Here is a 25,689-nt window from a genome sequence, read left to right as displayed (position 1 = left end):
CAGAGGGTAGCCACAAGAATAGATAAGATGGGAGAAAGAAAAGCAACATCGTCAAAATCTAAGTAAGAGCTGCTGCCTGCTGTGGCTCCATGCCTGGGGCCTACTTTATATTCCTTAATCAGGTAAATAAACAAACACTGGAGAGCTATTATCCAAATTGAGGCCTTTCCCTTGATGTAATCAGAAGGACTGAGACAGAATTAGAAAGGCAATAATTTTCTTGCTATTTGATGCCATGTTATGGGATGCCACGATTGTGAACAACCCAAAAGCATGTTTTGGTGTTCGCCAGCTGTGGCTCACCCTGGGGACTGCCGGTGCAGGTGTGTTGCAGCTGTGGCTCCACCTCTTCCCAAGCAGGGGAGTGAGGAACACATCTGGAGACCTCCACCATACACTCATGCCCCATCCGCAGAGGGGAACAGTCCAGCCACAACTATAGAGGTTCTATATAGTTCTATCGCTTTAAAAAGGCAAAAGAGAACTCTGCCCAAGAAGGAAAACCTAGACGCTGCTGTATTCTGGCCAAAAGACAGCCCGGCTTCCATAGTGGGACCTTCGCATTGCTCATTCAGAAGGGAAATATGGAGCTTGGGGAAATCCCACAGAGTAGCTCTGTCAATCTCAAGTTCTGTGCAGCTGCCTCCATATTCAGCGCATGCAGCTTTGAGAACTCCCGGATTCATACTCTGGAGCTTGAATGCAGCATTCTGGGTACTATCAGAGTAGGGCAAAGTTATTGTTGCCCAGCAGGAGTTTTCAGAGTAACGGGGAGTTGTAAGCACAGACAGCCGCAAGGTACTGATGTCAAGAACCTGACGATGACTGTGTGTGCGGGTGTACCCAGGGTGCCCTCAGGTCACGTAGTGTTTTTGGGGAAAGAGAGCGCTAATGTGAACGTAAGAGGAGGTGACACACAAACGGTCATGGAGTGGACACAGGAGGACCATTGGAGTGGCCTGGCTGAACTGCTGCGGAGGTAGTCCAGCGAGTGCAGTGAGAGGAAACAGGTGTCTCTGACTGGTGATGAAAGCTTGCTGGGCCACATTGTGTATGTATGGGACATCCTGGTAGAATTTTCTAGACCACAGGAAGGAGTTCCAATGCCAAGACCTTCTAACCTTTCAGAGCAAGTTCCTGCCTTGCTCCAAGGTAGCAAGGAGAAGCAAATGTCTTTATGGTGATGACACTAGGTTTCTGAGAAGGCTCAGAGGTGAGGCGGGCACAGTATCTGGCTCCTTGGGTTCTCGCTCTGCTGTTCCTGTAAGCAGCATCCTTACCTTTGTTTCTTCTTCCAGTTGCCTCTTAACCTCCTCCAGTTGCTGGCTGAGAGCCTGTTTGCTTTTGGTTAACTGTGAAATCAGAGACTCCTTCTCTTCCACCTGATGGCTCAGCTCCCCTGCCAAACAGAGGCCCATGAGCATCGCCGGCCATACTCCCCTCCAGGCCGCCAGTCCCTGGAGCCTCGCTGTGCTCACCGTTCTGAGTCTGCAGTCTTGCCTTCTGCATGTTCAGGTCATGGATTAACTGTGTCTGCTGGTCGTCCTTGGCTTTGATTTCATTGAATTGGTCTTCTACAGAGCGGCACAGTCTTTCTACATTACTCTTAAAAAAAAAAAAAAGGCCACATGAATCGAACAGCTTGATAGCTTGATATTTCAGCTTCTTGCTGGATAAAACAAAAAAATATGAATACCAAGCACATGAAGATTGATTTCCAAAGCATGCTGTCAGTTATGAAATGATATGCCTTATTTTTATTTGTGATTACTGCTTAATCTCTAACAGCTTGTAGTGGCAGCTTTTGTTAGCCAGGTTGTTGAGAGGCAAGGAGAGAAAGACAGAGAGACAGAGATAAGAGAGACAGATGGACAGATCTTATCTGCTAGTTCCCTCCCAAATGCCCACAGCGTTCAGGACTAGGCTGGGCCAGAGCTGGGATCCAGGCACTCAGCCCGGCTTTCCCACATGTATGGCAGGAGGCTGGAGTCAGCAGGACAGAGCTTAAATCCAACTGGGGAACTGCGATGTGCTTTTGCAAGCGCCTTAACCTTTAAGCTAAATGTCCCATGCCCTCTTACGCCCAGTGGACAAGAAGTTTCTGTAAGAAATTCGGGAAGGATGGTGCAACTTCGCATGGTGGCAGCTTGAGCATTTTTGTGCTCCCAACTTTACAAACTCCATTTCCAGGGCTGTGGTGCTAGGAGGCAGAGCCTTTTTGGGGGAGTGATTAGCTCATGGAGGGGCAGTGTTCACAACTGGCAGAGCTGACCTATAAAAGAGGGCAGAGGGACTTGTCCCCCTCCCCTGCCGTGTGAGGACACAGCAGCATAGGCTCCTCCTGCGAAGCAGAGAGCGAGCCCTCCCCAGACCTGGAATCTGCAGGTGTCTCGGTCTTGACTACGAGCAACAACTTTCTGTTGCTTACAGATTCCCCCAGTTTAAGGTAATTTGTTATGTTGGGGTCTGTGTGCATTTGAGGAGTCGGGGGAAGGCAGCAGTGGAGAAGAGGGCTTCGGGTCAGAACAGAGAGTGAGTTTGGAGGCAACCCCGGGGCGGGGGTCGTGGCTGCTATAAGGCCCAGCCGGGGCAGGTGAAGGGCAGCCCAGGAAGAGGCTGAGAAAGGTGGCTGACAAGGCCTGCAGAATGCAGCTCCCTCCTCAGCCTCGCACTGCAACAGTGATGTATGGGGTTCACCAAGGTCAAAAGGGATCTATAACACTCTATAGCACCATATAAGGCACATTCCTTTGTCCCCCAAACCGCACTTCTATAGCCCTTTAATAAAAATGGTCCCTCACGTCCCCTGGGTGCGACTTCCCTGGTTGGCTGTCTTTACCGGACCAGTGAACCTCCCCCGGGGTCACTCAGAATAGTGTGTTTTAGGCTGACCTTTATTCTGTGTGGGTTTCTGGGTCTGAACATGAACTTGAGCCTCACAGAGAGCAGAAGGGCCCCTCTGGTACCTTTGACTTGGAGACCGACTCGATGTTGCTGGCCATGTCGTCGATCTCCATCTTGAGCTCGCTTTTCTCTTTCTCCAGCTTCTGCTTGACCCGCTGCAGGTTGTCAATCTGCTCCCCAAGCTCAGCCACGCTGTCTGCGTGCTTCTTCCTCAGGGTGGCTGCCGTGGCTTCGTGCTGCAGGGTGGCCTCCTCCAGGTCCCTGCGCAGCTTCTGGAACTCAGCCTCCCTCTTCTTGTTCATCTCGATCTGGGCGGACGTGGCCCCGCTGGCTTCCTCCAGCCGCTCGCTGATCTCCTCCAGTTCCCGGGAGAGGTCAGAGCGCTGCTTCTCGATCTTGGCTCTGAGAGTGTGTTCCGCTTCGATTTCTTCCTCCAGCTCCTCCGTGCGGGCCTGAAGGGGTCATGGTGTCAGGACTGGGGCTCGGGGTGGAGGCGAGCCGACTGCGTGGGGAGAGGCTGGGTGGTAGGGAACTGTGAGCAGGCAGCGCAGAGTGAGGTGTGTGTTCTAACATCGGGTTAGCAAAACCTGGAAGCAAGCTAGCTGTCCGTGAACTGGGGAGGGACTATGTTAGCTGTGCAGCAGGGCTTGAAGCAGCTGGGCTCAGAACTACATCTGCCATGGCTACCGCTGTAGGACATGCTGCTCCAGCAAAGGAGTGAGCTGCAGAATGACATTCTGAGTGAGGAAATTCATGGCAAAGATAAAAACAAGAATGATTATTTTCTTGCAATGTTACGAGGGTGCTTCAAAATGTTTGTGGAAAATGGGAATCAGAAGACAAGTTTCAGGGCAGGTGTTTGGGACAGTGGTTAAGATGCTGTTTGGGGTGCCTGCGTTGCAAACTGGGGGTGCCTGGGTTCGAGTTCTGGCTCTTTCTGATCCCAGCTTCCCACTAGTGAGTGCCACGAGGGACACTGGTGTCAGTTCAACCATTTGTCATCCATGTGGGAGACCTGGCTTGCATCCTGGGCTCCTGGCTTCTGCCTGGCCCAGAACCAGCTGTTGTGGGTACTCAGGGAGTGACCCAATGAAATGGCAGATCTCTGTATCTTTTGGCCTGCCTTATCTCCAAATAAAGGATAAGTTTATTCAGGCCCAAACGTTTTGAAATTCATGCAGTAGTTTACTCTGTAATGCACCCTTTGAAGACCCCGCATGTGCATGGATCCAGAATATTTTTTTGTACCAAAAGAGACTTATCTTTTAATTCCATGTTCCATGACTGTCTCAAATGAGCCTCATATTTCTTTGTGCTCCCTTTGATCTTGATTGTGAATAGAAACGCACAGCAGAAGACCCAGAGGGCTATTTCTGGGAACACAGGGCTTAGGGGCGGTGGATCAAAACACCTTTATCCACGGTGTTTACCCTTCTGGTCACATTTTAGCAGAGACACTTACGTGTTACTTAGAAAAATGAAAACTTCCTTTTCAGGGAGTGAAGTTGAGGAAGAAGCATGGGAATCCTCACCCTGGAGTCCTAACTCTCAGGCCCTGCCTGCATTTCTACCACAAAGTAAGTGCCCAATGAAGGCTGGCAGGAAAACGCTTTGTGAACATGTTAGAATATTGTTATCAAGAGGTGTTTGGAGGGGAAGCCACGGCCCAAGAAGCGAAGAGTAAGGAGCAGCGGGAGTTCCGGGAGTGCGAAGGCCTTGCCCTTCACCTGCAGCTCCTTGATCTTCTTCTGCAACTGCAAACTGTGAACCTGTTCGTCGTCAATTTTGGCCTGGAGCTGGCTGATTTCAAACTCCTTCCTGCAAACAGAGCGGTGTTGAGGAGGATGTGAGCGGCAGAGACTGGTTAGCTCGCGGGCTCAGGCGCAGACACGGGCAGGGCACAGTTACTTCTTCAGCTTCTCGTCCATCTGCTGCTTGTCGTTTTCCAGATCCATCACGGACTCCTGCGACAGTTTCAGGTCCCCCTCCAGCTTCCTCTTCACTCTCTCCAGGTCTGCCCGCAGTTTCTTCTCTTGCTCTAAGGAGCCCTCGAGCTGGGGAGGCATGGGGAGAAAGGCTGCTGCACACGTGGGCTGGGGTGCCGGCTGTGGCCCTCTGGCCTAGAGGAGACAAGTCTCCCCCTCCGTCCTGCCTTCTCTTTCCTTCCCAAAGAAGGCTATTCCAGGAGACTGGGTCAGTCCATCCCTGGACCTCCTGGTGACTCTGCCGGTGGATTCCCGCTTGGCCTGCTCCTGGGTACCTTATACTAGCTGTAAGAGTACACTCCCTACAGGGAATGCATGCTCTTGCCATAGAGGAACAAGTAGGGGCTGCCACAGAGGGCACCAGGAAGGCCTAGGTTGCATTCCTTCCCTCCTCTAGACCTTGCACTATGCAATCAGAGACTGAAATAATAAATGTGGTGTGTGTGTGTGTGTGTGTACATGCACCTGCACGTGGGCTCAAGGAAAGAGGTGTGTAGAGGAACAGTGCAGCATGTGTGCGCACACACACACACACACACACACACACACACACACACACACACACACACACCGACTCCAGGAAAAGGAAGAAACAACCGGGAAAGTTTCAGCCTTAACAGTAAAAGCTGAAAAACTTTAAACCCAGCTCTGACATTAAGACCAATAGTGTGAAACGCCAGGGGGAAAAATTACTCTTTTATGGCCATGAAATACACGTTGTTGTTTTGCATTCAATTGGGACGAGACTGGGGACCCTGAACTGCCAAGGAATCAGGCTGAGAACGCTGGCGACAGCAGCAGCCCGTGCCTCCCTGAGTGTCCTGTGTGCGGAGCTTCCCGCACCAACCTCTGGCTTTCTCTGAATCCCCACGGGCCCAGTGCAGACAGGGAGGGTCTGCGGGGACTGAGCGACTCTCTCACAGCCCCACACGGGCTCAGCATTGTGGTGAGGCTGAGGGCTGCAGACTCTGGTGTCTACACCCCTCCAGCCCTGCTCTGCCGAACCCCACGAGCCTGGCACCGGGGACAGATGCTGAGGGGGCGGGAGGAAAGGGAAGGCCCTCACGTCATCCGTCTGCTGTTCCAGCTTGGCATTGGTTTTGATGAGACTGTTGACTTTGTCCTCTTCCACCTGCAGGTCGTCCAGCGTTTGCTGGTGGGCTTCCTGGAGAGATTTCTTTTCTTTGTTCAGCTTCGAGATGTTTTCTTCCAGAGCGGTCATCTCTTCTGAAAGATTCTTCACCTGGAAGAGTGTCAATACCTTCGATATGGAAATGACTGGTGCAGTGAAGCCACAGGCTCCCAACAACACCATTCTCCCGCAACCCCCATCTCTTTATTGCTTGCTTCTCATTTGCTCAAAATGGCATTTCTCTGTTCTCTTCCTCATTGGCCTCTCCCAGTGCCTTAACTTCTCCCATTAGGATCACTCCTTGGAGGAATGCTTAATCATTTGCAGAGAAGAGCACTGTCTAAATACAGACACGCTGTCTCTGACAGTGAATTGCTTATCAGTATGTACTCACTTGAGAGGCACACGTGGCCATCTCCTTTTTGGGCTGGCTGGTGGGGGGTTAGAACGAGACAGGGAGAGGAATGGTGGGGTGGTGGGGACAGGATGGACTCTGCAAGGACATCTAGCATGGGCGCTCTGTGTTGCCAAGGAGTAGAAGCCCCCACACACGCAGCTGTCAGGCATCAAGCAGAAACTTTCGCATGCAAGGCTTCAGATCAGAAGCCACTGATTCCTGACCCATGGGCTGAATCTGGCCCCACATGTCTTGACTTCAGTTCACATAACTTTTTATGATTTTGGGATCAATGCTGATGAAACCATGAGATTCCACATAAAATCCATACCTCTGGCTTCTCACGGGAAGCATGCAGAAGCTCTGGCAATGCTGGATTCACATTCCCAACCAACAGTGAGCAATGTGGGCTCAGTCTCACTGCCCCTTGCCCCGGGACAAGGTGGGAGCTGTCTGGCTTGCCACAGTCCCTACCCCTCCCTGTCATCCCTTTCCATGGCTTTTAGCTGTCCAATCTCTTATCCTACCCTGGGGAGAACCACTAGCATGTGGATCATGTCATGTTTGATGACACACTTTTCTTAAAAGTGTCTGTCATGGTGTTCATTGAGTGGGTGCAGTTTTCAACGATATGCATGCTGTCAGGCAGTGCTAGTGTTCAATGTCTGTCTTTGTTGCCTTGGGTATTTGCTCCCAATGGCTGACCCACTCTCTGTCTCCCTGCCCCAGTGGTGCACCCTGACACTGCCTCCTCTCTCCCTCAGTGAGAAGGTTTACCCACAAACATCCTTGAACATGTGCCCTTATGATCCAGGAGAATTCTTTAGTCTACACAACCAGGAGCAAGATCACTGGCTTACAGGATATATGGATAATTCTTGCTTTGACCAAGTGACTGTGTATGACTTTCCTGCTGGTTGCGGCTGTCCTATACCCTGCCGATCAGGCATGAGGACCCCTGGGTGCCCAGCTCCTGGTCAGCCCTTGCTGCTGTCCAGTCTGTCTCCCTTACCACATCTGCGTTCTGCCTGACTTTTTGGGTGTTTCCTTTCCTTGTCGCTGCACCAAGTGCCAAGAGACACAACAATGGAAGGCACAGCAAGGAAATGCTGCAAGTGCATGCAAGCAGGGAGGCTAAGGGCCTGGGACCTGGGCCAAGGGTGCAGGGAGAGGGAAGGGGAGGAGGGGGCGCCAGGAGCCCTGGGGCTCCCCACCTTGTTCTCTGTGGCGTGCTTCTCCTTCTCCACCTTTGTCAAGGTCAGCTCCAGGTCGTCGATGTCCCTCTTGAGAGAGGAGCATTTATCCTCCAGCGTCCTTTTCTTGGCCACCAGGTCAGAATTGATCTCCTCCTCCTCCTCCAGCCTCTCGTTCAGCTCCTTCACTTTGGCCTCCAGCTGGATCTTGCTTTTGATGAGGCCTTCACATCGTTCCTCGGCGTCCATCAGGTTGGCTGTTTCCTGGAAGAACCAGCTTGTGATGGGCTTGTGTTCAGTCTCATGGGAAGTTCTAGAAGGCAAAGGCCTCGTCCCCTAAGAGGCCAACAGTTGGACCCAAGCCAACGCTGGGGTCACGTATGCATAGCATGTGTCTGTGTCTCCCTATTATGCTTCTTTGTGACATTGCTCAGATCATTGAAAACATGCAACACTCCATGACTGAATAAACACATGTTACAGAAGGTTTTAAAAAAGCCTCCAAATAATATTTATTCATTTAGAAAGTCAGGGTCCATGCCATGGCTCAACTGGCTAAATTCTCACTTTGCAAGTGCCAGGTTCCCATGTGGGTACCGCTTTGTGTCCTAGCTGCTCCACTTCCCATCCAGCTCTCTGCTTGTGATCTAGGAAAGCAGTTGAGGGTGACCCAAAGCCTTGGGATCCCGCACCCGCTTGGGAGAACCAGGAGAGGCTCCCGGCTCAGCTCCAGCCTTTGTGGATTTTTGAGAGGTGAACCAGGGGATGGAAAAATCTCTCTCCATAAATCTGATCTGCTTTCTAACAAAATAAATAAAAGTTTACTTATTTATTTAAAAAAAAAAAGCTGCAGAGAGAGGGAGAGACAAATCTTCTATCTATTGGTTCACTTCCCAGATGGTTGCAACACCCAACACCAAGCCAGGAGGCCAAGAGCTTCATCTAGGTCTCCACTAAGGGCATCAGGGGCCCAGTATTTGCACTTTCGCCTTTCCCAGGCCATTAGCAGGGAGCTGGACGAGAAGTGGAGCAGCAGAGAATCAAACCAGAGCCCATGCAGGATGCTGGAGTCCCAGGCCATGGCTTTATCCACTGTGCCACCACGCCAGCACCTGTAGGGAGCACTCTGGACCATGATGAGCTCACCTTGTCCCCTGATAGCTCCAGGGTGGAGTGCTCTAGGGACGAGGCATACCACGGCAGACAAACAGAGGGTAAGAGACAGGCCAAAGTAAGTGGTTATGTTTATGGGATGCCTGTTCAAGGTCACATAGCTGCCAAGTGCAGGAGCTGAGGGCCAGACACAGTTATCTGGTGCTTAAACACATCCTCTTGTACACCACGCCTGGAAATGATCGCCCCGGTACTAACTGAAAGGGCGAAGGACTCTGGGGGTTTACAAAAGAGGGAAGAATGCAAATTCATTAACAGCGAAATGAAGCAATTACAGGAGTAGTGTGCACTGTGCAAAAGGTTTAAAATGCCGTCAAGTCTTGTCTTTTTAGCATTATCATTTTCTTGAAAATCACCCAGGAAAACTACTCTGTGTTCAGTTTGATTGTTTGCTATTTTTTTCCCCACTCATACAAAGTCAATTTTAAAACAGCCACAATCTCCTTAAAACTATAACAGGATGTAGTTACCGTGGACTAGTTTGACAAAGATTCTTCACATCAAAGCTTGAGATCTGGTTTATAAAAATAAACGGAGGAGAGTTTTCTCAAGACCTCCTGTGCATTCCTGACAGTTTATCATTAGGATGATCCACACGTGTCCCTCACGCCCCGTGAAAAACAGGGAGGAGTCCAATTCCTTTATGGTGTTTCCTTGCTGTTGTTGTTGTTCCCTGGGACACCCTGCTGAGTTTTTAGCTAAGCTTACAGGGACTGCCCTCCCTCCACTGGCATGGTGGCGCTGCAATACCGTATGTTAACACTGAGTGGCACCACTGCCTCTTGAATAGCCCCTTGGCTGGGACCTCCTGGTTCCTCCCAGCCCGTCCTCTGGATTTGCTGTTTCGCACACTCAGGTGGAAGGTACTTACAGACTGCACCTGCAGCTGGAGGTCATTCTTCTCCTGCAGCAGGGACACCATCTTCTCCTCCAGCTCCTTCCGGCGTGCCTCAGACCTGGCCAGCTCCTCTTTGGCCCTCTCGAAGTCTTCCTTCATGGTGGCCATCTCTTTCTCGGCCTCTGCGCTCTTGAGCAGGGGTTTGATCTTGAAGAACAGGTTCATCCAGGGCCAGTGCTTGACATTCATGAAGGAGCGGATGTTGTACTGGATGCAGAAGATGGCGTCCCTGTGTACACATCCGTGAGGACTTGGGTTAATAACCACAGTGTGCGGCACAACCCTTGGATCCCAGGACCTCCCTTCTTCCCCCAGGTGGGAAGGAGGCATGGTCCATTTGGTAGACCCTGTGATTCCAGAGAAGGTCTGCAAACGAGGGGCAAGGGTTGAGAGGTAAGAGAGAGATGGGGGCCATTTGGAGTCACCCACTCAGCCTGCTGCCCCTCTAGCACCTGGGGCTGGCAGTGACTGTTCTGGGGCTTTTTCCCACATTTGAATTTCTGATCTGCGCTTGCTCCAGCTGTGTCCCAGTGTTTGGCCGTATGGATCCTCTTCCTGCTGGCAAGATGGGCCAGCAGGAAGAGGCCAGTCCCCATCCATCTCCTAGCCTCTTGCCCTGGGAGCATGCATCTGTTTTCTTTATTTCTATCTGCCTTTCTCCCAGCACCACTGCCACTCTGTCCTGTGCCTTCCACAGCTTCATATTCACAAGGCTCACAGATATCTAAAAATACTGTTTTTTTGTGTGTTTTTTTTCCCTCTTAAACTGGCCCTTCTTTGAGATTTTACAAAGATCTCATTTCTATGCGGGCTTCCATTTGCTTCCCTAAAATGGATGCCTGGGCATTCCTCCCGACAGACCTGCAGCAACAGAGCTCTGCAGGGTGGCAGGGACCAAGGAGACTGTCCCCTGGAAACCTCTCCTTGAACCCATGGCAGCATCATCAGCACCGCAGCTGCCTCTCAAACATTCCTCCCAGCCACGCCCTCCTCCGTCCATCAACCATGTCCACATTCAAGTCCCCACTGCCCCTTGCTTGGATTCTGCCGTCCGTCTGGTCCACTCCCCTTCAGCTGCACTGTCCTCCTCAGTTGCCGAAGGGACCTGGCCCAGTGCCTCACTTTCTTGGGTGCCTTTCGTGGCTCCCCACTGCCCGGAGGACACAGCCTGGATTGTTGAACTTGATGCTTGCCTGTCCATAGTTCTAAGCTTCAATAACAGGCTTGCTTGTCAGTCTCGATGAGACCATCCTTTCTCAAGCTTCTTCCAGAAAATTCTTTTCTCTTGCTTACCCCCTCACACCTACCCCAACCTACCCACCAGGGTGCAGGCTGATTGGCTTCTTTTCAGTTCTGCAAGGCCTTGAATAGGAGGCTACAACTGCCCTCATCCTATGCGTTGAAGTCACCAGGCCACTGGCTACTTCCCACCCGTGTTAGCTTCCAGCCTGCAGGGTTCGTTTCCCCACCCCAGGGCTAAGCACCGGTTTTGTGGCTCAGGAAATGCTGCTTAAATGGATATCCCAAGACAACGGGCAGGAGGCGGCGATCGCAGCTGAGTGGGGAAGGGCAAGGCCTGCGTCACCTCCTCTCCATCATCTTCTTGAACTCCAGCCGCATCAAGTAGCCCCTGCACAAGGCCTGGGTACGCGTCATCAGAGTCACCAGCTTCTCATCTCTCATCTCCTCCAGAAGTCCCAAGAGCCCAGCTTTGAAAAACACCTGCAGGAAAAGGGAGAGCCCTGCTTTTGGTCCTCAGCAGGGGTTCAACTCAAGCCACTCCCCAGAGCCTGCTTCAGCTCAGTCCCAACCTGGACCAGAGTGGGAGCTGGCAGCAGCTCAGCTTCCAAGGACCCTGTTCTCAGTGGCTCTGGCCTACTCGGGAGCGCCCCCTGCTGGGCAGTGAGGTGGCCTGGTCTACAGGAGGCAGACACAGGTCAGAACCCAGTCAGTTGCCACGAAGCTCAGCTGCATGTGGATTCAGGGAGGTTCCAGGTGCATCACCACACCGTCCGGGTCCTGCTCTGTTCACCTGGGAAAGCCAGTTCCGTGCTCAGGCTCCCCTCATCTGCAACCTGCTGGGGTGCGCCAGTCGGCTCCTGTGCAGCAGGAAGAGCTTGGGCGCTGGGCCTCTGTCCTCACTGTCCATCTGACCTTCATCACTGTCCTTGCCTTTCTGAAGCTGTCATCTCCTGACCCCCTCCACCCCGAGAACCTGATGAGATCAGGACCATCATTTGCACTGTCACTCCCCTTCACAAGTCATTCTGAAAAGTCAGTGACACTTCAAAAAGTCTGCGTGGGAAGTGGCATTGAAAGATTGGTTTATATTTTAGTGAAAACTTTTTTTTTGAAATCCATACATAGCTATTTCTTTTAAAGTTTGTTTTTTTAAAAGAAAACCGCCGAGGTATGCAGGTTTAATTACAAATTTAAATTCACTAGGTGGTGGTTATTGATTTTTGTATCCCTGTAGAAAAAGCATTCAGCAAATATGAACTTGTAATGATGGATTTTAATTACGATACTTAGATTAAGCTATATACTGCTTGTAACTACTGCTGACAATCCACTACTCATTAAATAAAGCTAACCAACATATAGTGCTACAAAGATTATAGCCTGATTCTTCTAAAAATTATATATTTTTGAAAACTTAACGATGTTAATCATTTTGCCAAACTTATAAGTGTTGTTTGCACCGAATTACACCTTCTAAGTTGCTATTTCATAATATACAGTGTCTGAGTTTTTGAAGACCACTCTTATGCCTGCGTTTCCAACTTTTCTGCAACGAAAGAGGCTGGCTTTTTTCCATATTCTTTCTTTAGTTTCTTTCTTATCTCTGTATTTCTAAGGCTCGTACACATCTTCTGTAAGCTGTCTGAAGCACCCTGGTGCGTACGGAAGGTTCCCAGGGCTGGTTCACATGATGCATGGCAGCACTTCGCTGCCATGCATGGAGTTGGTCGCTCTCAACTCTTCCCTGTCCCTGGAGCTTGATCTCTGCTCTCTCCCTCCTCCCTCAGCCTCTTCCTCCTCCTAAAGCCCCTCCTCCCACCTCTCCCCGCAGACCAGAACTTCCCCCTGCTTTCTCTACAGGTTTCTAACCTGAACATCTGGTCACCTACAGCCCGCGTGGAGCCAGCACTCTGCAGCCATGCACACAGCTCCCTTTGCGCTGCTGCACCAAGGGTGGGTCACGTCGCCCTGAAGGGGGACAGCTCTGCCCCTGAGCCGCCAGCGAGCAGCCCAGGCTTGTGGGAGTGGCGAGGGCATCCTCACCTTGGTGTGGCCAAACTTGTACTGCTCTCGGTCCACGTCGATGGAGCTGAGCAGCTTCTCAGACGCGTTTTTGCTGTCAATGAACTGCCCTTCTGGGATGGCACTGGCATTGAGGATCCGGTACCTGAAGAAAGAGGCCAGGATCTCCTGAGTGCCTTGAGCTCCCCAAGTGAGCCTGTGGCTGGCCTTCCAGAACTGCCCTTCTAGGTTTGCTCCAGCCTAAAAATATTGTACTGCAGGCCTCGGGGAGGAGAGGTCCTGGGGTTCATTCCAGCAGGAGGAAGAGCTTCGTCAGGGGAAGGATACTCACCGTTAAAATTTGGCTTTTAGAAAAAAATGGCAATTTTCTGTGATCTGCAAACAATGATTCTCCCTCCACCCCACACAAAGCTTGGAGCCCATGGGTGCTGAAAGCCATCATTTCCTAAAGATGGCCCTCAGAAGGGGAGAGCTGCCAAGGTCTGGGAACCTACCGCTGCTTGAAGTCAGCGTAGAGGATCCGGCTGGGGAAGCCTTTGCGGCAGATGCGGATGCCCTCCAGGACCCCGTTGCAGCGCAGTTGGTGCATGACCAAGAAGTGGTCCATCACACCTGGGGAGAGAATGTACTGGAATCATGTCTGTGGCTTTTTCAGTGTTTGTTTTTGAGGCTTTGGGATGCCATGAGACACTCCAACATACCCAGATTTGTGTGGAAAGAGTTTGAGTCAGCTCTGAGATGGAGGGGTTGGGGTGGCCAGAATTTGCCCATAGATCTCACAGATCCCACAGTAGAAATAATTCCATCAGACTCTAACACTCTATAACTATGCAAATAAAAGCCAAAATATTGACATGTATTCTGTCCATGGCTCTTGACTCTGTGGCCAGACTCCAAGACTAAAGGACAAGGATGTACGACCTACAAGCTGTGTTACAGTGGGAGATGGGAAACAAAAAACTAAGAAGGAGAACTGGGGCTGACCTTGAGGCCCAGTGGGTTAAGCTGCTGCCTGCAAAGGTGGTATCCCATATGAGCACCAGTTCGAGCCCCAGCTGCTCTACTTTCAATCTAGCTCTCTGCTAATGTGCCTGGAAAAGCAGCAGAAGATGGCCCAAGTGCTTGGGTTCCTGCCAACTATGTAGGAGACTGGTACAGAGTTCTGGACTCCTGGTTTCTGCCTGGCTCAGCCCTGTCCATTGTGGCCATTTGGGCCATGAAGCAGAGGGTGAACAATCTCTTTCTCTCTCTGTCACTGCCTTTCAGATAAGTGAAATACATCTTTAACCTAAAAAACGAGAGTTGTGGCAAGTGGCAGAGAAGTTTGAACACAAGGGAGCTGCTTAGTACCTGCTACAGGGAGCAGTGGGGAGCCCTAAAACTTGGGTGAACAAGAGGAGCCACAGGAACAAGTGTTTGCAAGGAGGTACTGGCTTGGGTCAAGCACAGAACCAACTGGACCTGGGAAAGCTCCCTTTTGGGACTATGATTCTCTAGTGAAGAAGTGGACAAGACCAAGGAGAAGATGCATCAGAAACTCTGCCAATTGCTGACCGGGAGTGACACTACCTCTCATAAATTCTCAGATGACGATTCTGAGTGGTTCCAACCCCCTGTGCTGTGATGTTTACTGGTTACGTGAACTTAAGACTTTTGAATCACAGCGTCTGCTTCATATGGCTGTGAGGAGGACTGAGTGAGTTAAGATGGGAAAGAGGTGTAAATAGCCCTGACACTGTGCCAGGTCAAACAGCTGTTTTGTTGTTGTCACTGCGTGTTACCAGGCCTGGTAGACACATGGGGAGAAAGGCATGATTAAGAGGACAATAGACCCTCTCGTCTGGAGGAAAAGGTGCAGACTGTAGTTTGATGATGAGGAGACCAGACCTGCCACTACACCTTCTGCACTGTGCAGCTTGTTGGGACTAATGCTCACAAAGAGGGCGGGACCTTCCTCATCCTCTCTTAGACTCCACGCACTGGTGATGGGATTTGTGGGGGACTGGGGACACAGAAGGGGTACACGCCTTGCTCTCAAGGGAGCTGCCACGCTGGGATGGGACTCCCTTCTTGTGCAGGGCCCCCTCGTTCAGCTGGGTCTACAGCTTTCCCCACCAAGTCCAGGCTGAGATGCTATTCAGCAGGTCCACAGAGTCCTCCTTGGCCTCTAGAGCAACACCTGGAACTTCCAAGGAGTTCCCTGAGCTACGCTCCATCCTCCTCAAGCTACAGCTGCGGAAGTGTGTCTTTCCCATCACCTGCTTCCCCCTTGTCCCTTCCATCCCAGTCTGTTCTGCTGTCCTGGACTTCATGGGCAATGGTGATAACCATACTTTCTTTTTAACTTATACTTTGTGATGCTTTGAACCCTTGGGGTCTTGATGATTTAGGTGAGACTGCACCTTCCAGGGCTGGTTAATTCCTAATTATACTAAGTGATTTACAAGGATATCAGAACCAGGCTCCTCTATCTGGGACCCACAGCTGCCCTTTCCTTGGTCCCTGGGGACGGTTCCTACCCCTTCAAACCAGTCTGAAGCTTGTTTAAGTTAAGCAACTGCTTGTCCTGTCTCACCCATTGTCTCCCTTGTGATCTGCCCTTGTCCTTCCCCCACATGTGTGAGCTTCCCTCTTGGGAACTGTGAGTGACAAACTACTTGATATCCACTGACCTGCTGGCCTCACAATAGCTAGGGAGCACTTGAAGGAGTGACACAGAGTAGAATCCTCTATACACGCACACATGTGTGTGCGCACACACACACAAATGTTCTTGTATGTGCCCCGGGGAGTTCTGTTCTGTTCTGGTTGATGGCGACTCACCTGGAGTCTTGGTCTCATTGGGAATCAGGCATCGTACAAAGTGCGGATGAGTGCTCCTCAGGTTGGTCATCAGTTTGTTTAAGTTTTCCTGTGACACAAACCGAAAAATGCATGTTCATCTCAGCAGATGCCACACCCCGGAGCCAAAAGACAGCTGAACATGAAGTTGCCCGATACGAACCCTGAACACGGCCGACACGGTCTGGAATGAGGAGCCCTTCTTCTTCCCGCCCTTCTTGCTGCTGTCACCTGCAGACAGACACAGAAGGGCACGTTGGGGGCAGCCCAGGGGATGTGGCAGTGAGCTTGCTAAGCCATTGATGAAATGGCTTCAAGCCTCAAATGGGAATTTTGGTTTCTTGACATAGAGAATCGAGGGTTGGTTTGCTTTTGACACACCTCCAAAGAACCGAGATTTGAGCGAGATGGGGGTGGTGTTTAAATGGGACTTGGACTTCACTGAGTGTGAAAGAGGGTCCATGCCTTTTCCAATCAGACAGGAAGCCCAACCGAGTCTCTGACGGGACTAGGAAGATCCTCCTAAGGCTGTGGTTTCCTTCAAGTCTTATAGCCTCTTTATCGTTGTCTTTAATGAAGACACGCTAGAAAATTTCAAGAATATTCTACATGTGATTTCTTTTGCTTGTTTTTTTCTAAATGAGACTGTTCTACACTCAATCTTAGCCAAAAGGCTGAAAAGTGATAGGCTATTCTATTTGCCCTCTGAGTCTGCAGTCACTGACGGTCTACTGTTTCTGAATGGCTCCACTGTGGACTTAGTCTCTGATCTTTAACCAAGGTTCAGCCTGGGGAGAAATGTTTTGTTTCACTTTTCCCCAAGCATCCTTTTCTTCATCTCCCCTGAACTCTGAGTCTTGTAGAAATGCATGCTTGGGTACTCGACCAGCTCTACGTCCACATGGGTTCTTACGTGAAAGTCATGGTGTTGCCCATGCAGTGGTAACCTGATCAAACACTTAGATCAATTAGACAGCGATGCTCACCATTTCAGTTGACGTATGTCCCATTTATCACATTCCTCTAGTCACAGTCTACTAGACATTTATTTTTCAGAAAATTCAATTATCCCACCAATTATTGGTATGCATTTTAATTAAAAGCATTAGTTTATTAAATATATACATTTAAGTAATTCACAATTTTTAAAGGTTTTTTTTTTGGCTTTTTAAGCTTTAGCTGTCATGGGAAGCCATTTTGGGGAACAGTTCAATGATTCCTCAAAAAGTTAAGCCTAGCTGCCACATGTTCTAGCACTCCACCCCTAGGTATATACCTAAGAGAAATGCCCATATATATATATCCACATGGGGGGTTGCATACAGATTTGTACAGCAACTTCACTAGTAATAACCAAAAAACTGAGATAATCCAAATGTCCATCAAATAGATAGAGAAAAAATTGGTATATTCATACAGTGAGTACTGTTTGCCTAGAGAAAGGAATGAAGTCATGGACAAATGTTGGAATTCTTAGCTTGAGTGAAAGAAGTCACACAGTATAGGACCTGATTTATAGAAAATGTCCAGAATTGGCAAATTCCTGGAGGTAGAAATGAGATTACTGGCTGCTCACTGGTTGATTACTTGTGCAAGGATTTTAGGATGAAGGAAGTATTCTCAAATTGAATAATGATGATGATTATACAACACTGTGAAAACATTAAAAGTCCTTGCATTTTTAGGGTGGATTTCATCGTATATGACTTAAGCTGCTTAGAAGTCTAGTGGGCAATGCACTAGTGCCTGTTTTGTCCAGCCAGAGGTCCTGTTTGCCTCTGCTGAACTCAGTCTCTTAAGGAAGAGGAGGATGATGGAACATGCGAACCAGAGATGAACTGTTAAACCAAGATCAAGTTCAGCAAACTTTGTATTTGCTGACTCTCCACGAGCTGCCGTGGAACGTGGGTACTTGGTAGCTATAGAGGGCTGTTCACAAGAGGAATACGAGGTAGAATTTCACCTGTTTCTGCACCCGCATAGTTGGAGAAAAGGAAGGATAGCAGCTTCAGTGATGACTTCTGGTAGAGCCCAACCACGGTCTCGTTCAGGGGGTCCTTGTTCTTGTCCAGCCAGCCAGCGATGTTGTAGTCCACGGTGCCCGCGTAGTGCACCAGTGAGAAGTGGGCCTCCGCCTTGCCTTTGACCACCTTAGGCTTCTGGAAGTTGGCAGACTTGCCTAGGTGCTGGTCGTAAAGCTTGTTCTTGAAGGAGGTGTCTGTGGCCTTGGGGAACATGCACTCCTCTTCCAGGATGGAGAAGATGCCCATGGGCTAGAAGGAGGGGAAAGAGAACATGCATCTGCATTGAATAATAGCGCGTATCACTGGCACAATGGTCCGGCAAGAGCAAGAATTTCTTTGGTGTTATCATTCTGGCACCAAAATACTAGACTATATCTCCTGGTTTGTGGTCTCTTTGGTGTGATGGCACAACAGTGCTAGGCATAGGCATGTGCTTAGTTAATATTTTGTTGAGCAAAAGAGTACAGAATGAAATTATCTGTATATATACATATAGCTCACTCTTAGCAATTGTGAACTTTACTTTTAAAAGTCTGGTTACATAGAGTACAGTCATAAACTAAAATGAGTCATTTTTTTTTTTAATTTGGATTTCTCCTAGCTACTTAGCAAGATAAAAATATTCTTACTGCAAGATGACCAGTGCTTAAAATGTTACGCAATTCTGTTTTTTATAAAGTTAATGTCATCTCTTGTTCTCATAGTAACATCCTGCCGAGAATTCCTACTGAACCCTGATCCTATCTCCTTGGGATTTGGGGCAAAATCAAACAGATAGGATAGTTCACAGTCTTTGTTGGGATTCCATTTGTCCTATTGGAGATAAGGAAGGCCTTTGATATTATTCACGCATGCATTTCTTTAGCTGTCAGATAGATTCTACAGATTCTGGGACTTTGCACAGATTTATCCTCTCTGCATACAGACATTCCGGTACCCACAGGCATCCAGCTGGGAAGAATAGAGTTAGGGGCATCATTCTATCAGTTGAGACAAGGCAAAGCAACAAGGTGAGAGTCATAACCAAGAAGGAACCATCCACTGGGCAACAAGAGTTCCCTACCTTCTCAATGAGCTCAATGCAGGCAGCCAGGTCCATCCCAAAATCAATGAACTCCCACTCGATGCCTTCCTTCTTGTACTCCTCCTGCTCCAGCACGAACATGTGGTGGTTGAAAAACTGTTGCAGTTTCTCATTGGTGAAGTTGATGCACAGCTGCTCCAGGCTGTTGAACTGAGGGTTTCAAACACCAGAGTGTGAGTTTGGAAAACCCACTGGCGATTTGGTAAAACAGATCTAAGTAGGGGGATATTTTTTTTGGTCATTTACCCAAACAACTCACATCAAAGATCTCAAAGCCTGCAATGTCCAAGACCCCGATGAAGTACTGCCTGGGCTGCTTGGTGTCCAGCTGCTGGTTGATGCGGGTCACCATCCACAGGAACATCTTCTCGTAGACGGCTTTGGCCAGAGCGCCCACTGAGTTTGTCACCTTGAAGAAGGATCACCCACTGAAGCCTCAAACTAGTTTTTTATGTTGCATGTGTAGAATTTGAAATATATAAAATTAGTGTCTTAAGGGTCCAAAGCAATTGGATACTGGCATGTTCACATAATTTGATCCATTGTTAAGTGTGTTTTTAGGTCTCTGCCCAGTTCATGATATTTTTCCTTCTCTGAGAACTGTTTGATTTACAAAGATAGTTTTCAAATAGCATGAGCATAACCCATGGCTGGCTGCAGTCCATGCCCACAGTTAACCAGACACTAAATCAAGTTTTTTATTCATCTAGTCACTCTCCTCAGATTTCTGGAATTGGAATGGAAAGACACTCGGTTTTAAGAAGCAAAGAGAGGAGCCCAGTGCTGTCGTCTAGTAGCTAAAGTCTTTGCCTTGCACGTACCAGGATCCCATATGGGCCCCGGTTCATATCCTGGTTGCTTCACTTCCCTTTCAGTTCCCTGCTTATGCCCTGGGAAAGCAGTAGAGCATGGCCCATGGCCTTGAGACCCTGCACCCGCATGGGAGACCTGGAAGAAGTTCCTGGCTCCTGGCTAAAGATTGACTCAGCCCTGGATGTTGCTACCACTTGTGGAGTGTGCCAGCAGATGAAAGATCTTTCTGTCTCTCTCACTGTAAATTTGACTTTCCAATAAAGATAAATAGATATTTTAAAAAAAGAAAGACAGAGGAAGTAAATTCTGGAGCTATGGGTTGGCTCTGGGTAGAAGTGGAAAGGGCTTGTCTGCCTAGCAGCGACCTGACAGAGAAGGAGGGAGATGGCAGTTATGGGGCATTAGCTGAGGAGCTCAAGTTGGCTCTTCATTTTCTAGCCCTGGCATTTAATGAGTACCCCTTGATTTGTGTTCCCTGAGTTGTTAGGAGGACTAACAATTAATGATGCATTTATAAGAAAACCAGTTTCTTATGCATTTTTGAAAGCTAAAGTTAAAAATATTTGAAAGATGATGATTAAAAGAGGAAAATACCAGAATTTACAGCATTCAGAGCATCTTGGTTACCTGCTGGACATTTTGCCCTTTGGTGACATATTCGTTCCCCACCTTCACCCTTGGACAGCACAGGCCTTTCAGCATTTCTGCAGAATTCAGACCCATCAGGTACCCAGCTTTGTCAGCCACTGGAGGAAGAGGAGAAGTGGTGTCAAGCACAAACAATAGCTGCTGTGGTGTGCAGGCCTGGCTCCTCCCACAACTGTTCTCCATAATCGTTTTAGATGTTTGTGTTCTACTATAGGAGACCTAGGATTGTCTCATTAAGCTTTAATTCCATAGCTCGGGGGCCTGTGGTTCTTAAGAACTTTCCATTTTCCATCTAGATACAACTTAAAGAAAACAATGTTTCTTGAGTCAATCCTTAAACCATTTATATTTCAGTTTCTTAAAAGAGCTATTAATTAGAAAATAAGTTAGAGTCTGATAATACCATCAAAATGTTACATAAGCAAAGAAGGCTGCATCATCCTGATAGTGGAGTAGCTACACAGGGTATCTTTCTAATTAATGCAGAATGTTGTGCTAATGGCTGAGAGAAACACACCAAACCTTGATCCCGCCTTCAAATGTTTGGAGATGGTTAAAACATGTGAGTGTGGACATTTTATATTCTTCACCATCTGCAGTCTGCTCTGTGTGTCTGTGGGTTCTACATCTGTGGATCAATTGAGCCAGACTGAAAATACCTGGGAGAAAAGTGCATCTGTACTGAACATATATCGACATTTTTCCTTGGTATTATTCCCTAAACAACACAGGTTCACAGCTGTTTACATCTTGCATACTTCAAATATTACAAATAACCTGGAGATGATTTAAAGCATAGAGGGAGAGTGTGGATTCTACACAAACACTGAGCCATTTTAGGTAAGGTGCCTGAGTACTCACAGATTTTTGGTGTCTGTGGCCAGGCATCCTGGAACTAATTCCCTGAGGGATGATCTGTACTTAGTTTCTTGTAGTTCAGTGGACGTTTATTGACTTTGAGACTGGCCTGGCTGTCTGTGTGGAGCACGTTGAGAAGTTAGAGAAATGCTCCTTCAGCCCAACGTTGTTTGGGACCCTCCCCTCGTTCCTGGCTGGGGAGATGAGTTAGTAACAGTCCAGGTCAGTCTTTGTTAACTGCTTACAAAGAGGTCAAATTCATGTTTAAGTCTTTGCTCGAACCATCTCCTTCCTACTTTGTCCATTATGGTAGATGGTACCTGATTTTTGTATTTACTTTGAAAAGCTCATAGATGATGCAGCCCTGCTTCTGTCCCATGATATGCCTATTCATCCCACCCCGGGACCTCTGGCCTCTCAGTGGTTTCCAACAGCTGTAGCCGAGGAGAGTGGGAAACTGCCCGGGGTTCACATTGATGCTTTTGCATTTGGGAGTTTCCATGTTGTCGTACCAACATGGAGGACAAGGTGCTTTTCTCTCTGCTCCTCGGTCCCCATCACATTCCTTCCTCTCTCCGTTGCTCATGACATTTCTTATGCCAAGACCACCTTCTCCCTGACACCTTCCAAAATCCTATGCATCTTTCCAAGTCCAAATCAGTGGCCTCTCTGATAGGAAGTCTTCTGCAATTGCCCCAAGAAAGAAATGATTCTTGCTCTGAACATTTGGGTCTTTCTCCTGATATTTAGCCATTACTGCTGTGATGAGCAGGATTCTAAATCTGCATGCCTCTGATAATGTCCTCTTCTGAGTGCGGGTGATTCTGTGAGAACAACATAAAGAGGTCTCCAACCAGCCACTCTGCACTGCTAAACAGGGAGATCACGTCCGATAGCCCTCACCTAATCAACAACACTGACAGGTGTTTGATAAGATCATACCTCCCTGGCCTTTAATTTACAAATTATCATTTCCTTTTATCGTCTGCTAAAAATATACTGCTTCACACACTACAGGAGCATAATTTAAAAGTAGAATCATTAGGGATGACTCACATTGCCAGCCATTTGCTCAGAGAAGTTTCAGGGTGTATGGTGAGAGTTAAGAGCTTAGATGAGTAGGATATACTGGGGGTGGGGAGAGGATGAGTCCCTTCACTATTCAGCTCCACTTTTTTCTCTCCACTCTATTCCCAGGCTTCTAGGGATGAGGTCAAGGGCGATGGGGGCAGTCAACCAGGTGAGAGTCAGGGGAAGATTTGTTCACTGGTCCCTAGTTCAGTGTCAGGTTCAACAGATGTCAAAGAGGAAGAATACTTAGCCCCAACTTTATTAAAAGTTACATTTTTTTGATACAAGTTATGAGTATAGTCAAGATTAATTACTTGCATTAATAATGATAGCCTGGAGAGAAAATGGGACTATTTTTCATAAAATTTCACTTTAAAAAATTAGGGAAAGTTTGATGGTGAGAAGGACAGAATGGATGGTGCTGATTCATTTACCAGAATGAGGTCTTTTGTTTAAGGATTTTCCACCAGAGAAGTTCTTGGTCAAGTGACTGAAGTTCCTTTCCTAAGTGAGTGGATGGGCAAGGTACTTGAGACAATCCAAACACACACTTTCGGAAGAGCTCTAGAGGTGAATGTGTAGCTCATCTTACATGACTTCACCCACATGCAGGCAGGTGGAGAGTCAGCTCCCAAGTCCCCTTCCCAGAGGTGAGTACCTTCAGTACCGTCTGGCTCTGCCTGCTCCTCCCGCTGCTTCTGCTTGAATTTCATGTTCCCATAATGCATCACGGCTCCTGTCAGCTTGTAGATCCCAACTTTCTCCTCTGAGCTGAAGCCCAGGATGTCAATGGCATTCTGGGAAACAAAATTGGACATATAAAGCCAAACACAGCTTTTTCCTGCTCACAAGACCTCGATTTTATCCTAAATAAATGGATGACAGGTGGGTTGTGAAACTTCTTGGCCATGTTTGTGTCAGTGGGATGAAGGGGAAAAATATGCATCATCTGGTTTTATCTATCAGGTAAGAACTGAGTGTCCTCTTCTCCCACTTTACCTGGCTTTGGTGGTTCTCTTCTGGACAAGTGTACCGGGAGTCAGTGGGTGAGCCTGGGAGAAACAAGTCTCCCAGGTAGGAAACAAGCTGTGGTGTCCAACAGCTCAAGAGTTTACTGCTGCTACATAGAAGTTCCAAGGCTGTTCCAAACAGATATATTACACATGACAAAATTTAGAACTGGAAGTAAAGTTCATGGACGATACACTGTCATCTTTTCACATGAGACAGAAGCAAACTTTTGCAGTACCACTTCTATGTTACAGGCATTGAGTAGGTACCATCCATGTATCACCTAATTCAGTCTTCATGAGACACTTTCAGGTGCATAAGTTTATTTTTTTTTTCCAAGTGAAGGACTAAGGTTCTATGAGAGTAAGCTGCCAGCAGTGGCATACAATATATACTCAGTGTTATTAGTGTTTACGTTATGTTTTTATTAGCATACTATATTATGCAGTATGATACTATACAATGAAATATTGGCATATTCATATACCAATACATATTTATATACTATTATAAATATATGAATATTATTGTATATTTGCAAATACATCATCATCTTATTAATACATTGTATTAACATTACTGGTTGTGTCTGGTAAGTAGCCTGTCACGGTGTGATCATTGTTCTGATTTTTAACCCTACAGATCATCCCCAGGTATCAAGGCTCCCATTCCACAGATGCCCGCAAGGGTGAGCCCGAGGTGACAAGTGGATGAAAAAGGCAGGGGCTGCTACAGAGATACGGCTTTCCCCCCACCACCTTACATTTTTCCCCCCTATTTTCTAGAAGACCTGGAAGGTGGCTTTGTACCCAGAAAAGTTTCTACACTTGTACTATTTAAAACCTCACAAGTGCAAAGCTTTATTCTACTGAAAGTATTCCTGAAGATCTGCTTTGAAGAACCTTCTGGATTCTCATTCTGGAATCTTGTAAAGTAGTGCTGAGTGGAGGTGGGGGCAGTCTGTATTGATTCTCTGTGTTCTTCATGTCTGGGATCTCAGTTCTAATCATTTCACTCTTGTGGATCTCAGATTTCTCAGGAGTTCACTCAGTTGCCTTCACAGCTCACAAGCTCAACAGTTCTAGGTACCAACAAATAAACAAAGCACTTACATCCGTGGCCAAGAGTTCTTCACTGTCATCAATGCTGGCTACTGTGACCTCTCCTTGACTCACGAAGGGGAAGTCAAAGGGGTTGGTTGAAATCAGAAGTAGGTCTGCAGAATACGAAGAACCCTTTAACATTTCATGCACAACTTACTCCAGGGTTGTCCTCCCCACCCTCCAATACCACTGAAACAGAAGGTTAGGAATGACATCTTGAGAATTTACCAATTAGTTCTGGCTTCTTGTTGGACATGATTTGATAAAAGATATGATAGCTCCTCTCACTGGATAACTGAAATGTCACTCTGGATTTTTCCAAGAGATCTAAGTGAAAAAAAAAAATAGTGTGACTTTGGGCTCCTAAAAGAGACCTTTGTGGACAAAGACCAAGGTGTTTGTTGAGGGCTGGACTCACAGGTTTCGATGTCTGCCGATGCCAGCTTTCCCGTGGCTCCAAAGTGAATCCGGATGAACTTTCCCTGTCCAATGGCACGTTGGCAAATACCACGGTTATTTCATATATACAGTTACATGGGTGGCTTCTGTTAGGTGCCACCACCGATGGGTGGCATGCACAAGTCAGGAAGGAAGTGAGGCAGAAATGTGAACACTGTCCTCTTATTCCCACCAACTGGGTGAGCCCAGATCCGGGTAGTTCTGCCAGCACTTGGTCCTGTTCCTATATCTCAGGGGATGCCTGCAGGTGCCTTCTCCAACTCCACCTGGGCCCACTTCACTCCTGACTGCTGCCTTGGGCTTCATCAGGCTGGCTTACAGCTGGACTTACAAACATTCCAGCATAATGTCTTTGGATTAACAATCTGAGTGCCCTGTTTGATTTAGCACTTCTTTTCCTCTGGATTTTTTTTCTCAGATTTCTTGCCTCACTTTTACATATAACTCATTAGAAGCATCTCTAGCTTCTAGAGCCAAGGTTCAAGTCCAGTGCCCTGGTTGCCAAAGCAGTCCCTCGGGGTTTGGGCTGCTCCCTTTTTGGAGAGAGGTGAAATGGTGTGTGTGTGTGTGTGTGTGTGTGTGCTCTTATATTATCTGCTTAGTTGGTTCTATACCATAGTAGGAACAAACATGAGAGCAAAAACACTGCCTTGTTTGTCTGCCCATAGAGTTTGGAATGTGACTGGTGCTCAGTAATATGCTCAGTACTGTCTGAAAACAGTCTGCAAGGAAGCAGTGAAAAGATGGTGGAGATACGTGTGAATTGGAGATATGTGTGAATTGTAAGTGCTGGATGTTCAGGATTTTTTGCCACTTCCTGAAAGATGACAG

At 48.0% G+C, this 25,689-nt stretch overlaps 1 protein-coding gene across 1 annotated transcript in view; it reads right to left on the bottom strand.

The window, feature by feature from the left end:
* The window catches only part of LOC121169954 (myosin-13), a 54,595-nt gene that overhangs the window by 15,580 nt on the left and 13,326 nt on the right, over positions 1 to 25,689 (bottom strand). The window contains exons 9-29 of the mRNA XM_041000793.1: positions 24,818 to 24,881; positions 24,628 to 24,726; positions 24,409 to 24,512; positions 22,944 to 23,082; positions 20,336 to 20,454; positions 19,155 to 19,304; positions 18,875 to 19,045; positions 17,751 to 18,060; positions 15,951 to 16,018; positions 15,770 to 15,857; positions 13,441 to 13,558; positions 12,968 to 13,091; positions 11,268 to 11,404; positions 9,656 to 9,911; positions 7,633 to 7,875; positions 5,956 to 6,132; positions 4,813 to 4,958; positions 4,632 to 4,722; positions 2,967 to 3,356; positions 1,479 to 1,605; positions 1,281 to 1,399 (exon numbers count right to left, since the gene is read on the bottom strand). Coding sequence (XP_040856727.1) covers positions 1,281 to 1,399; positions 1,479 to 1,605; positions 2,967 to 3,356; positions 4,632 to 4,722; positions 4,813 to 4,958; positions 5,956 to 6,132; positions 7,633 to 7,875; positions 9,656 to 9,911; positions 11,268 to 11,404; positions 12,968 to 13,091; positions 13,441 to 13,558; positions 15,770 to 15,857; positions 15,951 to 16,018; positions 17,751 to 18,060; positions 18,875 to 19,045; positions 19,155 to 19,304; positions 20,336 to 20,454; positions 22,944 to 23,082; positions 24,409 to 24,512; positions 24,628 to 24,726; positions 24,818 to 24,881 — 3,240 coding nt within the window. The remainder of the gene's footprint in view (positions 1 to 1,280; positions 1,400 to 1,478; positions 1,606 to 2,966; positions 3,357 to 4,631; positions 4,723 to 4,812; positions 4,959 to 5,955; positions 6,133 to 7,632; positions 7,876 to 9,655; positions 9,912 to 11,267; positions 11,405 to 12,967; positions 13,092 to 13,440; positions 13,559 to 15,769; positions 15,858 to 15,950; positions 16,019 to 17,750; positions 18,061 to 18,874; positions 19,046 to 19,154; positions 19,305 to 20,335; positions 20,455 to 22,943; positions 23,083 to 24,408; positions 24,513 to 24,627; positions 24,727 to 24,817; positions 24,882 to 25,689) is intronic.

Source organism: Ochotona curzoniae, unplaced genomic scaffold (genome assembly GCF_017591425.1).
Source record: "Ochotona curzoniae isolate NIBS_2020 unplaced genomic scaffold, NIBS_Ocur_1.0 scaffold_2453, whole genome shotgun sequence".
In the NCBI taxonomy this organism is placed as follows: Eukaryota; Metazoa; Chordata; class Mammalia; order Lagomorpha; family Ochotonidae; genus Ochotona; species Ochotona curzoniae.
This window is presented reverse-complemented; position numbering and strand designations above follow the sequence as displayed.